Source organism: Pollicipes pollicipes, unplaced genomic scaffold (genome assembly GCF_011947565.3).
Source record: "Pollicipes pollicipes isolate AB1234 unplaced genomic scaffold, Ppol_2.1 Scaffold_4881;HRSCAF=5763_pilon_pilon_pilon, whole genome shotgun sequence".
Taxonomy (NCBI): Eukaryota; Metazoa; Arthropoda; class Thecostraca; order Pollicipedomorpha; family Pollicipedidae; genus Pollicipes; species Pollicipes pollicipes.
The window spans coordinates 95,897-109,938 of record NW_023596576.1 but is presented as its reverse complement, the minus strand read 5'-3'; the positions used below and the strand labels follow the sequence as shown (position 1 = coordinate 109,938).

The following is a 14,042-nucleotide window of genomic DNA, read 5'->3' as shown; positions in this document are numbered from 1 at the left end:
ACCAACTCGGTAAGCATGTCCGACGGAGTGCAGACCCGAGGATTCGTGCCGCGTATGTAGCCACATAGTACATACGCCATAAACGGTTGGTCACACCTGAAGCCTCCGACGTTCGCTGGCAATCTGGAAGGTTGAACATAAATGAACCAGACCAAGAGTGGTTTCCTTTGGATTGCCGACTTGGCTGAATTGCACTGCCAACTTCTGCTATGCCAGCCAGTTAAACCGCTTTATGACATGGTAATGCCTAAATTTTGACAAATGCTCAGATCGTAATGCGTGCGAAACACAATTTTGCACACCTTGCGTGGTCTTACCGGCGAATGATTTAATCAAATTGTGAATAAGGAATGCTCTGAGCCCCAAGGTTTTTGCATCATGAACTTCTTTTGTCGATAAGCGACGTTAAAAGGGCAATATCTGTCTTCAATAGTTTTCAGTTATGGTTATGAGCACAATTTGAAACATCGAGTAGTGCAAAGGCAACCATGTCTGCTTGATAAGGTTGTCTAACCAGTGCTTTCTGGCATGATGGAGGTCGATTATTGTCAGTATTATATTTCCAAGCCCATAACCTAGCCACGGCAGATTCAGGCTAGGTTATATCATGACTTTTCTGACGCTGTAGATAAAATCCCATTCAAGCCAAAGCTCGCTAAAGTGTTATTCCAACTCACAATCGTCAGCGATGGTAACAACTTACAATTATCACACAACATCAAACAGTTCTTTAAAGCAACAGGATAATTTTTGTAGACAGATGAATGTGACTTGCAAATCGGATCAGAATATGTGTTCTCAACCGCACTAATGTTTTACCTTATTTCTAAAGCTAGTGTATTACCGCTACCCGTGTTTGCACAGTGCATTCCGAACACACTTGTTTTGAATGCGTCTGCTAGAATTTATTGATAACTGGTTTGTCATTCCTTTAAACGTAGGACATAAATGATAATATTAGCGTCTCTTTCCCGTCGAGAAACATATGGTGGACGGCCACCAAGGTCCGGTATTACGAATTCTTCAGTGAGGAAATTTGCATAAACCTATCCAACTCGATTTTTGCTTTCAGTTCGAACTCATCTGCTAACGCAAGACCCTTTAGCAGACCTTGAGATATAAAAGACTACTAAATGGCGATGGTGTTCCCCAATGTCCGATTCTCATGAATTCGATATGACTGCCAGACCACCACCACTCAGGACTACCAACGCCAATAAGAGGTCGGCGACTGGCTGTCCCAATCAGGTCACGCGGCGGCTCAAAGTGTCCTGGCTGAACCAACACGGTTGGAAATATTGTCATGTGGTGATACGTTACCCGATCTGTAAGCGTTTTCTTAGACGTTTCCCCATTCACGGGCAACACAAAATTTGCCGTTTTACTCAGACGATATCGCCAGGGGGTTACGAAGGGAATAATATTATTTTTGGGTCGGTGGGAAATGTGCTCCTCTGCTTCTGGGAAGTGCGCAAACTGCGCTCATGGAAGTGCTAGGTCAAAGTAGTTTCTTCGAAACCAACTTCTTCGTGAAAACATTTGTTGTTAACAACTGTCCTGTTCTCACCAACTGCCAAGCAACGCACATTGACTACCGCCGATCGGTTCGTGTATTTGGTCCAATTTAAAAAAGCACTAAAAATTTGCAGCTGTGATTAATCTTGCCTCCGGAAATATGCACAGGATGGCGCTGCTGCAGTAGGCGACCGCCGGCTACTCCGCATCGATAATCTCCGGGTTCCCCCGGACGAATCGCGGCGGTCCTTGAGCTTCGGGGGCGATCCGTAGGTCATCAGGAATGTCCTCCACCGTGTATGGTACCTGCTTGTACCGCTCGCCGTCGTACGTGTACCTGGGCACAGAACATACACCCGTGTCAAACAATTGCCGCTAAGACGAGATGTTCAGGCAGTAGCATCACATAAATCGTCAAATATGATCTTTACCAGTTTTCGGGTCAAGTTTAATTGCCTGGATTAGCAGGCTGCATCAAGGTATTATATAGCGACGCATCGATTCGCTCCAATCATGACACATCACTGAAATTGTTTTGAACGGATGCCCACCTTTGATGTACCTGTCCTAGAAGCCAGCCTGAATATCAATGCATCACTGTATCACTCCGGCGCTTGGCAATAGCCAACATCGTCCCTCCTCATAAACAAAACCCTGGTCATGCGCTTGACAGCTTCTGATGCAGCTGCTCAGCCCCTCCGTCCCTACTATGACGCCAGCTTCCTGCAAGAGATTTGACCTTCTTCCCAGCCGTACTTTCTTCACGCCGTAACATCTAAGCAAACGTCTGTCTTGAACAACGGATGCCGACATGCGACAGTGACAATTCGTTTTGGAAGGATCGAAGGCGATGACGCTATAGTGATGTTGGCCGAAGCAAACGGTCCAATGTGACTATTTCCCGTTCCCTGCGTGCGCTCGGATTGATGATGTACTTTTTGAAATTGAGAAAATTGTTGATATATCTAAAAAGGCCCAAACCCTTTAACGTCTTATGTGAAGTGACACAAAAAAGTGATCCAGTTCTGAATCAGTTTAGTTCTGTGTTTTGGAGCAGGTCAAGTAATGCATAGCACGGTTACCTCTCGAGACAAAATTTACCACACCATTATCAACTCTGCGTTCTCGAAGGCAACAACATCTCACCGCACGCCAGAAAGCTCCGCACACAGAAGCACTGGAGATGGAGTACGTGTCACAGATGTGAAATGCACGCAATACCATGCAAAACACCAAGTGCGTTTTGCGGCACAACACTGTGCCACATCCAGGAGTGAAAGTTAGCGCTAGCGTACGTACATGAAGGCTGTGATGGACCCGTCTTCGTTCTTGTATCCATAAATGCCCCGAAGATGGCCGTTTCCGAGTCGCTCCTCCACCCGGAACTGATTGTCGTCGTCAAAGCCGAACCTGCAGCATCCAAAGAGTCATTGCTGGCCCGGCCGGCTCTGAGACGCCGACACCAAAATATAGAAAAAAAGCGACACAACTTACTCCCGGATAGATTTACCAGTGCCGAGCACTGTTGTATTTGCCAGTGCCGAACACCGTCGTATTTACCAGTGCTGAACACCGTCGTATTTACCAGTGCCGAACACTGTCCTATTTACCAGTGCGGAACACTGTCGTATTGCACATCCTGATGACTTTTCGCTATCTGGTGTGCTGAGCCAGCTGTTAGAAAACATCAGTTGTGACCGAGCCATAGATAAAGGCATTTCGACAGCCGACAGTATATGGTCATCTTTGCTTATCTGTACTCAGGTGCATCTGGCAGTAGCTCAGAATCAAAAGGCGCAGTGGGCACTGCAGACTGCCATAAATCAAATTTCAAATACCAATACCCAAAGATTGTAGTAGGGCATGCAGGCTACCACACACTGCGGGTCGCTGGCCCTCATGCCTTCACGCTCGTGCCCTGTTGTAAACTCGGACAGAGAAGTTTTACTCCTGCAAGGATTAACTCGTCACCTTAGGCCGAGAGAAGTTGGCCGAAATCCAACCACACCGGGCGCCGAGATAAATTCTGGGATATTTTCTAATTGTGAATGTTTTGCAGTTTCTGGAGGGCGTTGTCTAAATATCGTTCTACGCACGATTTCTCTCGAATATCACAGGAGAAAGGTGTCGATAACTGCCAGCCATTCTTAGAATCGGTTTCAAAGGAGTGTTTCAAACAGCCGCTTTACAGTCCCGTAACAATGCTGGGTCCGTTTCGCAAACGCTAGAAGTCTCTTTGGAGCTGAAGAGCTGTTTTCTGAGGACCAAGCTCATGGTCCATTATAAAAAATTATACGACCTAGTACCTTGCCGTGGTTCCTCCTCGTTAAACTACAACTGTTTAAACTGTTTAAACAACTGTTTACAAACAAACTACAACTGTTTAAACGACAACTGTTTTGCTTCAGTTGTCGCTATCAGATGTTCGAACTGGTGACAGAAGCGTCCTTCTCCACATGCTTCAGCCCATCTTCAGTACTACAGATCTCCTTGTCCAAGCGTTTCAAGATGCACTGAAGCGTACTGATCGAAGCAAGATTAAGCCGTGATCTGAAGACATCCGTAGCTGGCAGTGACTTGAGAGTTGGCAGGAGAGATTTTACTCTTGCAAAGACCGACTCGTCGCCTTAAGCCGAGAGAAGCTGGCCGAAGTACGACTACGCGATGATCATCGTGAGTTCTTGGAGCTTAGATCATTCCCAAGATGAACAGCCTCTGCGAAAATTGAGTTTCTGCATCGAAATGCTACACCCTACAACATGTATGAAATACAAGATCTACAGGATCAAGATATTCTTGCCCTGAGATCAGTCGCACCTGAACAGCGAATTATGGGTACCCAAGCGCTTTGTCTGGTTGCCCGCTAGTCTGCACGTCGGGGGATGGCTCTGCGCTCCACTACGGTCAAAGCTCCCGTGCGTGACCTCGCCTTCTTGCCGAACTTCCCAGTGAATTATGTTCGGGCGCTTTGTCTGTATCATCGTTACTCTGCACGTCGGCGGTGGTTTGCGCTCCACCGCGGTCAAAGCTCCCTTGCATCACCTGGCCATCTTGCAGAGCTTAATCGGGCACCCGGGCCCTGAAATATCAAAGGCGAGCTCCGGGAAGTTCTTCAATCACCTCTGGCTCCCCAGCGAAGAACTCACTGGTCTGCTGTTCTTCGACGGGGCTGAGTCATGGCAAGCACGGTGTTGGACTGAGCCCATGTTTTGCGCACGTTATTTCCTGCTGAACACTATCACTCATGAGAACGTACTCTGCAAAAGCCGTCATTGGAGAACGACCTATGGCGTATACAAATATTCGGAAATTTAGACAACTTGCCAGATTCGCCAGGTAAAGACAAGGCTGCCATGGCATAGCCACATCACATACACCCACGAATTGTCAATGGTGCTGCACATTCGGAACATATCGTGTCATGGAGGAATATCACTCTTTAAGACCTGAACGGAAATAAACCACTACTTGTGCCCTTTGCGCAATTGAAACAACCTAAAGAAAAGAGGAACATTTCCGACAACTATATGTGGATGGCTTAAACGCCAAAGTCCGCAACCTTGACCTTCCGGTTTGGCCATGCATTCAACTGAGGGCTGTTTTCACAATGATGAGTCGCTGCTCTTTCGTCCAGCCCCGTCATCGAAGAACCACGCCCAGTCACTGTTAAACCTGCCGTGCAAAGCCTTCCAGTGATCTCGTGACCAGGAAAGGCGCGTGACAATACCGTGGACCGTAAGATTGCTTAATAGAAACGGTGCATCGGCTTAATCGTACCTCCACGGGTTTTCAGCGGACTTTCGAAGACACCGAGGCCTGTTTGTGACGGGAGACTCATGCACGCAGGCTCTGTAACGTCTCCGACGGTAATTTAAGCGAATTTTGTGGAATACATTGATCACTCGCTTTGAAAGGCGATGGTATGCTGCTGTGTCCCACACCGATTAGGTTTAGTCCGAGCTCTTTTGGCCAACAATGGTCATTTGAAAAGAAGAGAATTCAGTAGAGCGATAAGTGGTGGAGCAATGCTTTGTCCATCGTGCAGTCTTCTGCACCGAGCCGTATGTTCCACAGGGGCCCACGCTCGGGTTTTGTGCAGATGCTGGAGCGAGGCTGCGATCGTGGGGGCCAACACATGGTCGAGTGCCGCAGAGGACTTCCGGCGCGACGGGGCGGGGCGTGGAGATGAGCGGAGCGGAAAAGCGGGCTGGATACTTCCGCCATACTGACATGCTGAAAATTAGCGTGCCTAACGATGCCGGTAAAATGACGGTACCAAGTGATCATTAGGATTGATTATGAATGCGAGCGGCCATGGCTGAACATGGCTAATTCGTCGCTACGGGGACTGCCTTGAAACGCCGAGAATTTCCATAACATATATTTTAAGCTCATTTCACGCAAACACTACTGGACAGGAGCCTAATTTGGTGTCAGGTCTGAAGCACACCGTAACTGGAAGAAAAAGGAGTGAAACCTGTCGTTTTTCATCACATTTATTGACATAGCCGGTAAACATGGCTGCAGAGGCCTTCGTCTCGTCATCATGCACCTATTCGTCATTTTATGCACGCGGACTCGGTCCCACGAGACCAAATCATTAAGACCAATCACCGCAAGCGTGAAATGACGAATAAGCCCATGGCGACGGAATAAGGACTCTCGTGGTGAACTTGGCTGGCCATTTTAATACCCCTGAGGTTTAAGATGGGTTTCGTTGCTGCTCATCCTAGTTGTCCATTTCGGTTTTGGTACAAAGTTAAGTCCCCGTCCAGCAGGATAGCGGGAAAAGCGTCATTGATTGCAAGCTTTCGTCGTTTATCCAATGCTTTATAATTTGCCGAAGACCGGCCATGTTCAGCATATATATTACAACGTGAAAAAAGGACAGCAGCTCCAGGATTTTTCTGCTTCCCTCAAGCGGATAGTTTTCACAGTGTAGGGCGGCTGTAGATGTACGCAGCATCCGCGTGGAAACGATGGTAAGATACCATGGGAATCATAGCAAAGTAATCGATACCCGGTGTGATCTCTGTCTAAATATCCATGCCTCTGTCCGATCATGATAAATCTTGTCTCACATCACGTGTCAGACAACAATAACATAACCAATGACATAGTCTGTAACAGCATCTGCGGCCTTTGTGTACACAAAACACCATTTGCCGAATACATTGAAGCAGGCCCGTGTCAACAAATCCTGCATTACCAAAAAATCCGGCGACTTTTGTACCGTTTGTTTGTTTGTTCGCTTCTTTGTTGTTTTTTCAGCTCCGCCATCCTTACGGTTTATGGCTTTTGCAGGGGTTATCTTAATCGCTGACCATTTGGTATGTCGACACACAAGGAGCGTACCAGTATCATGGTGAGATCGACTTCGATGCCGCTATGACGTAACAGGCCGGAGCACACACCGTGCGAAGGGCGATTTTACCGCTACTATCCGCGTGCTGCGATTATTCTGTCCGATTAGCTTTTCGTATAATGAATTCTGACCACCTGTTCCTGACGGTTTTTTAGCATTGATAGCAATTTCACATTTAATTTTAGCAGCTTTAACTTCTAGTTTGATGAGCCACAGTTCGAGGAAGTTTTCCTCCGACCCGTTATCTAAAAGTTCTTCAGCATGTTGCAAGATAAGTATCTAATCATGCCCACGATTTTTGTTTAGCAATATCTGATGGGCTGCATGCTTAGTTCAGCAAACATTGAAATGTCTCAAATAATCCAATGCGACGTTGTTTCATTTCACGCTCATTTCAGCTCATTTCACGCGAACATTATTGGACAGGAGCCTAACTTGGTGTCAGGTCTGAAGCACACCGTGATTGGAAGAAAAAGGAGTGAAACCTGTCGTTTTTCATCACATTTATTGACATAGCCGGTAAACATGGCTGCAGAGGCCTTCGTCTCGTCATCATGCACCTATTCGTCATTTTTTGCACGCGAACTGGGTCCCACGAGACCAAATCATTAAGACCAATCACAGCAAACCTGAAATGACGAATAAGCCCATGGCGACGGAATAAATACTCTCGTAGTGAACTTGGCTGGCCATTTTAATACCCCTGAGATTTGAGATGTGTTTCGTTGCGGCTTATCCTAGTTGTCCATTTCGGTTTTGGTACAAAGTTAAGTCCCCGTCCAGCAGGATAGCGTGAGAAGCGTCATTGATTGCAAGCTTTCGTCGTTCATCCAATGCTTTATAATATGCTAAAGGCCGGCCATGCTCAGCATATATATTGCAACGTCAAAAAGGACAGCAGCTCCAGGATTTTTCTGCTTCCCTCAAGCGGATAGTTTTCACAGTGTAGGGCGGCTGTAGATGTACGCAGCATCCGCGTGGAAACGATGGTAAGATACCATGGGAATCATAGCAAAGTAATCGATACCCGGTGTGATCTCTGTCTAAATATCCATGCCTCTGTCCGATCATGATAAATCTTGTCTCACATCACGTGTCAGACAACAATAACATAACCAATGACATAGTCTGTAACAGCATCTGCGGCCTTTGTGTACACAAAACACCATTTGCCGAATACATTGAAGCAGGCCCGTGTCAACAAATCCTGCATTACCAAAAAATCCGGCGACTTTTGTACCGTTTGTTTGTTTGTTCGCTTCTTTGTTGTTTTTTCAGCTCCGCCATCCTTACGGTTTATGGCTTTTGCAGGGTTATCTTAATCGCTGACCATTTGGTATGTCGACACACAAGGAGCGTACCAGTATCATGGTGAGATCGACTTCGATGCCGCTATGACGTAACAGGCCGGAGCACACACCGTGCGAAGGGCGATTTTACCGCTATTATCCGCGTGCTGCGATTATTCTGTCCGATTAGCTTTTCGTATAATGAATTCTGACCACTTGGTCCTGACGGTTTTTTAGCATTGATAGCAATTTCACATTTAATTTTAGCAGCTTTAACTTCTAGTTTGATGAGCCACAGTTCGAGGAAGTTTTCCTCCGACCCGTTATCTAAAAGTTCTTCAGCATGTTGTAAGATAAATATCTAATCATGCCCACGATTTTTGTTTAGTAATATCTGATGGGCTGCATGCTTAGTTCAGCAAACATTGAAATGTCTCAAATAATCCAGTGCGACGTTCGGCGTCCGCATATCCGTCCAAATTCATATACCGCTGAAATTCAAACACTTCCAGCGCAAACGTCCAGTCGTCAGCGGTACTAATCATCTTTAAAACGCTGCTTGCAAGAACCTACAACTAGTAAAGTAAGATCACCCGCCGACCCACTTGTATTTGCCGTTCTTGGGATAGAGCTTCTGGTACTGGTGATTGGACGTGACGTGCGTGACCTTCTCGACGCGAGGCGGCCGGATGATGACGCTGCCCAGCTGAGCCTCGTCGAACTCCGCCTCCAGCGGGACGGCTTCGACCACGTCCTCCTGCGGCAGCGGGGAGGCCAGCGCCGAGGCCAGCAGCGCCGCACACAGGATCACATGCTGTCAGAGCAGGGAGGCAGTGTAAGCCACTGTCATCATCACATGCTGTCGTATTCAGAACAGGAGAGGGAGGATCAGCCACTGCCGCCATCACACACTGCTAGAACAGGAGAGGCAGGGTCAGCCATTGTCATCATCACACACTGGCAGAACAGGAGAAAGAGGGCCAGCCACGGTCATCATCACACACTGACAGAACGGGAGAGGGAGGGTCAGCCACTGTCATTATCACACACTGGCAGACCAGGAGAAAGAGGGCCAGCCACAGTCATCGTCACACACTGGCAGAACGGGAGAGGGAGGGTCAGCCACTGTCATTATCACACACTGGCAGAACAGGAGAAAGAGGGCCAGCCACAGTCATCGTCACACACTGGCAGAACGGGAGAGGGAGGGTCAGCCACTGTCATTATCACACACTGGCAGAACAGGAGAAAGAGGGCCAGCCACAGTCATCGTCACACACTGGCAGAACGGGAGAGGGAGGGTCAGCCACTGTCATTATCACACACTGGCAGAACAGGAGAAAGAGGGCCAGTCACAGTCATCGTCACACACTGGCAGAGTAGGAGAGGCGGGATCAGCTACCGACAGGATCATACGCTGCCGGAGCAGGGATGAGGATCGGCCACCATTAGAATCACGAGCTGCCGGAGCAGGGAGGAGGGTCAGCCGTCGTCAGGATCCCATGCTGCTCAGGACAGGATTCCATGCGGCTCAGGCACGATCCTACGCGGGCCGCCGGTCGCCGGTGGATCGGGCAGAGCCGATCGGGCCCTGACCGATATTTGCCGACCACGGGCGGTTCCAGACCGTTACCTGTGCGGTACGCGCACCGCACAGCTGGGACGGACTGAGCCGCCGGCTCGGTGACTTAAGCTCGCGATGGCGACTGGCGCTGACCGACCGACAAATGGTCTGCGGCAGCTCCCAGCGAAACAACGCAACTGCACAGTAGAAGGCAACCTGCTTTGCACTGTATTGATAAAAGTGTAACATGCTCTGGAACCAAGGCAGCGGCAGGCAGGACTGTACAGTACCGATGGTATTGGACAAGCTCCGGTACATGCCGTCTGGACTCTAACCGGTACGGCGATGGTTCTCAGCATAGTTTGGAACACAATGAGCTTTTGTTGGATAAGTGGGGCGCACGCGACTGGAGGCTTGTGGTAAAACGGAGGCAGTGCTTTAATGAAACTTGCATGAAAGACTTTGGCAGCTTCCTGTCGATTTTTGTCAAGTCATTGCTTTTAAGGGCTAAGCAAACCACTCTGGAAAAATAAACATGAATGGGAGTTTTCAAGGCGTTTACACGAGGGTGTTTGTTAGATGCCGCAAAATGTGTGTTATGCGGATTTAAAGCAAAAAATCGCACATGTGCTTGCCTCAGACTTAGGTTCAGGTGACGTTGCGAACAGCTTATGCCCGATGTTTTCAGACAGCGGTGCAAGCACCAGAGTGATGCAAAATGAGGGAGAGGATTGCTTTCGTTAAATGCAACAAGCATGGATATAATTGTCCGTGTTTAGTTTTGATGCTGAAAATCGTGAGGCGGAGATATCGGGTAAGCGTTAGCATGTTTCATCATAATTCTCGATTTGCTATTAATAGTTTTTGTGTATGTGTTTTCTGCTGGCGATAACATGGCGTTTTCCTGACTACCTATTTTGTATTCTTACGCCAAGCTTCGTAAAATAGCTATGTCTTGTTGATTCGATGCTTTCGGAACATAAATACTTAACTCATATCAGTGACCAGATGTATTGCAAGACAAACACATTTATACTTATAGATTAATGACCATCTTTAAACCAACATTTTTAGAAAACTAAGAAATGGCAGAACGCAGGTACCCAGATCATCGATCACAAAATTGTTCCACCCAGACTGGTCTAACCGAACCAAAGGCGTTTTCACCTGCCACTCAGTACCTGTGCGTTGCAGAGTTGGCACAATTTGTAGATCCTGAAAACCCAGTGCACCCCTGCGGCCCAAATTCGTAACGCACGCAAATACTTTTCTAAAGCGTAATATATACGTAAATATCCGGTAATAGAAAAGAGGTAGAAAGAAAGTCGCATTCATTAGCAGACATATACACGGGTTATCCGAACCAGAACTTTACTGTATGAGGTGATATGATCCTGGCATGAACACAAGGCTGCGCTTCGAGATGCAGCCTATTATTGCCTCCTAAAATATCTCCTGAAGCGTGAAGTAGGAACAAACTTAGGTAAGTAACCAGTCATTCCTAATGTGGGAAGCGGGTATAACCTGATGCCTGAGTGAGATATAATCAACGTCGCCCACGAGCTGCGGGTCTTCTCTTTGCAGCGTTTCCCTTTTAAAACGCGCGCTCAGCTGGGGTAAATGGGCTCGGAAGGTTTTTCCAAAGTAACTTCCGAACAGCGCGGCACAGCCTTCCCAAACTCTGTAAAGCGATAAGCAATGGAATAGTCCATCTCTCGGTATGCAAGTTTTATGTATCTTGTAAGGTCACTGACCTATGACAGGTCAAAGACAGATCAAGGCCGTCGCTGAAAGCAATTCCTAGTGAATCGTTCAACATGATGCGACAACGTAGTATCAGACGAAATCATATGACTTTGATGTTGTTTTTTTGCGATACAGTTATTGAAATTTACGTTGCGACCAATTTCAATCACCTCAGTTCAGGAATGAAGGTCAGATCGAGGTCAAAACCAAACTGCGTTATTTCTGGACGGCTTGAAGTTCTACGGCAGTTTTTGACACCCATTTGTTCTTCCTGGACCACGAAGACGTCAACAAGTTTTCCATTTTAGTGTCATTAAGGGAGGGAAGGTCACTGGTCTAAATGGACCTCGATTTACCTTTTGCTCTCAGGAGCATGTCTCCTAGGGTAGCACTTTACGCTAATTGTAGAATTGAATACCAAAATAACCCCGAAGGTTTCTGGTCATTTCGATTTTCTAATAATGACATAAGGGCACTGACATCATAAAACCACTATTAACATAATGCTGATAACAGGTACTATATGGAGCACGTATTTAGATTACAGCTGGTTGCGTGAGCAGATCTGAGGGCACCTCCGACACTTATCCGTAGTTTGACCTTGTTTGACCTTATTTGTTAAAAAGATCCCGATCTAGGGACCTTAAACTTTGACAAAAGTGAGATCACACGGAGCCTTATACACATTTAGCCCCACGTCACCCCTACCCCTGCTTGTAATTACCTCTGCCTCTAGTGTCCTTAGCTCTCTTAGAGCCTGAGATCTTAGCAGCATCGCATCGCAAATTCTTTAAAAGCAGAGTACGCACATTTAGGTTACCAATGCCAGCTGAAAAATCCTACGTTAGCTGAGGCACGTTACGTTACACATTCAGGAAGGAAGATGATTGGTTGAGGGTAACCGTAGCGCAACAAGGGGATGGAGTTTTGGACAGCATAACGGTACGTACGAGCGGGGTTGCAGGTCTAGAAGCGATCTTAAAAAAGCTGTTCTAGCAGCGTTTCCAGGGGAAGGAGGAAGTAACCAAATCATAACCAGATGGAGGGGATAGAGAAATGAGCAAAAACGTGCAGCGTTATTTATGGACGTCGCTTGGTCGTCTACCGTCTTTGTTCCAATGCTGGGGTTAGTGACCGTCCTACCAGAGGTCAAGCTTGAGGCCACGTGTCACCACCACCCTGTCAGCCGTCACTCGCAGAGCCACGGCAGCACACTCGCCGGCTGCAGATCCATCCCGGCGAGCCCTGGTCTGCGCACTCACCGCGGCCATGGTGCGGACACTGATCAGCGGTCCGGGCCGGCGGCGCGGCGGCCGGCCCTCCGAGGGGAGAGCGCAGAGCGCGCCGGCAGAGCGGCACCGGTCGGGGCTGAGGGCGGCGAACCGGTCCGACAATAGACCGCGCTCAGCGGCGCCGGCGCGACCTCGCCAGACTCTCACGGGATGGCCGGCGATGGCCACGCAAAAACGGCCGGCCGACCGGCCGCGGCGCCTCCAACGGGCCGACCGGGTCCGTTGCGGACCTGCGGTGTGGCCCGAAGAGGGGCCTCGGACCCACTGCCGGCCCGAGCTGCCGATACAGGCTTGTTTTTGCATTCCTCAGGTGACCATAGCAGAAAGGTCACTGGTTGAGCTGGAAGGGGGGGGGGGGGGGGCGGAAGTCAAACCAGATCGATAAAGCATATAGGCTCATCAACCTGACTGACTGACTAACACACATATGTGTCAATGACCTCACCCGTGTCTAACAAAGCCAGCTGCCCGTAATGACCCTGGCTAGCCTGGGAGTGGTTATAGGAAGCAGAACACACTCGCCGCGAGAACGATGTTGAGAATTAAGTTTTACCATGTAAAGTTACGGTCCACAGTAACACGACCTGGGCTAAACACTTTCCTGGCTCCTATCTTGATAAAAACTAGCCCGTGTGCACAGTCGACACAGAGAATACATTCGTCTGATGTTCTGAGTAGAGCAGATGTGCGTTGTGGTTTTCATGGAGTCCTAGCGCATTAGCTCGTTCGATATCGTTCTAATCTGAGTGAAAGCTGCATTACCTTCGATGGCCCGCCGTCAAAGCACCGTGTGGCAATGATCTCAGTCATAATGTTAGACGTGTCTAAGTCGTTATATCTGGACTGAGCCAGTGAATCATCTCCTACATACTATTTCGTTCTGTGATCTTGTAACATCAAATTGTGCGATCCAATTTGACAAATTTACGACATGAATGTCAATGTTACACTTCAGAAGAGATTCCCCCACTGACGATGAGGCAAACAGAAGCAAAACTGAAGATAAGAACAACACCAAGTTGGCTGGTGAGAATACATTCTAGGCCAAACAAATCCAGTATAAAAAATTAGCCGTGCTAGAGCTGAGCGGAAAGCGGAGTCGGTTAGCTATCTCACAGTACCTGGAGATTAGTGTCATTAAACGCCCTGTCTTCTTTTGGTCAGTGAGGAGAAATGCATTTAAACGTGAGCTCCTAACCACCTCGGGCCCCTCCCACCCCGCTGCCTTCCGCCGCGCGGGTTGTCGCTGCTCCCACCCCGCTGCCTTCCGC

General features: G+C 48.2%; 1 protein-coding gene across 1 annotated transcript; it reads right to left on the bottom strand.

Moving 5' to 3' along the window:
• Positions 1–1,636: 1,636 nt before the first annotated feature.
• LOC119101264 (uncharacterized) lies at positions 1,637–12,825 on the bottom strand. The gene is made up of 4 exons (XM_037224565.1): positions 12,742–12,825; positions 8,775–8,983; positions 2,815–2,925; positions 1,637–1,852 (listed from the first exon to the last, which is right to left on the bottom strand). Exons 1-4 carry the CDS (start codon positions 12,748–12,750, stop codon positions 1,714–1,716), a joined length of 468 nt encoding a protein of 155 aa, XP_037080460.1. The 5' UTR covers positions 12,751–12,825; the 3' UTR covers positions 1,637–1,713.
• Positions 12,826–14,042: the final 1,217 nt, after the last annotated feature.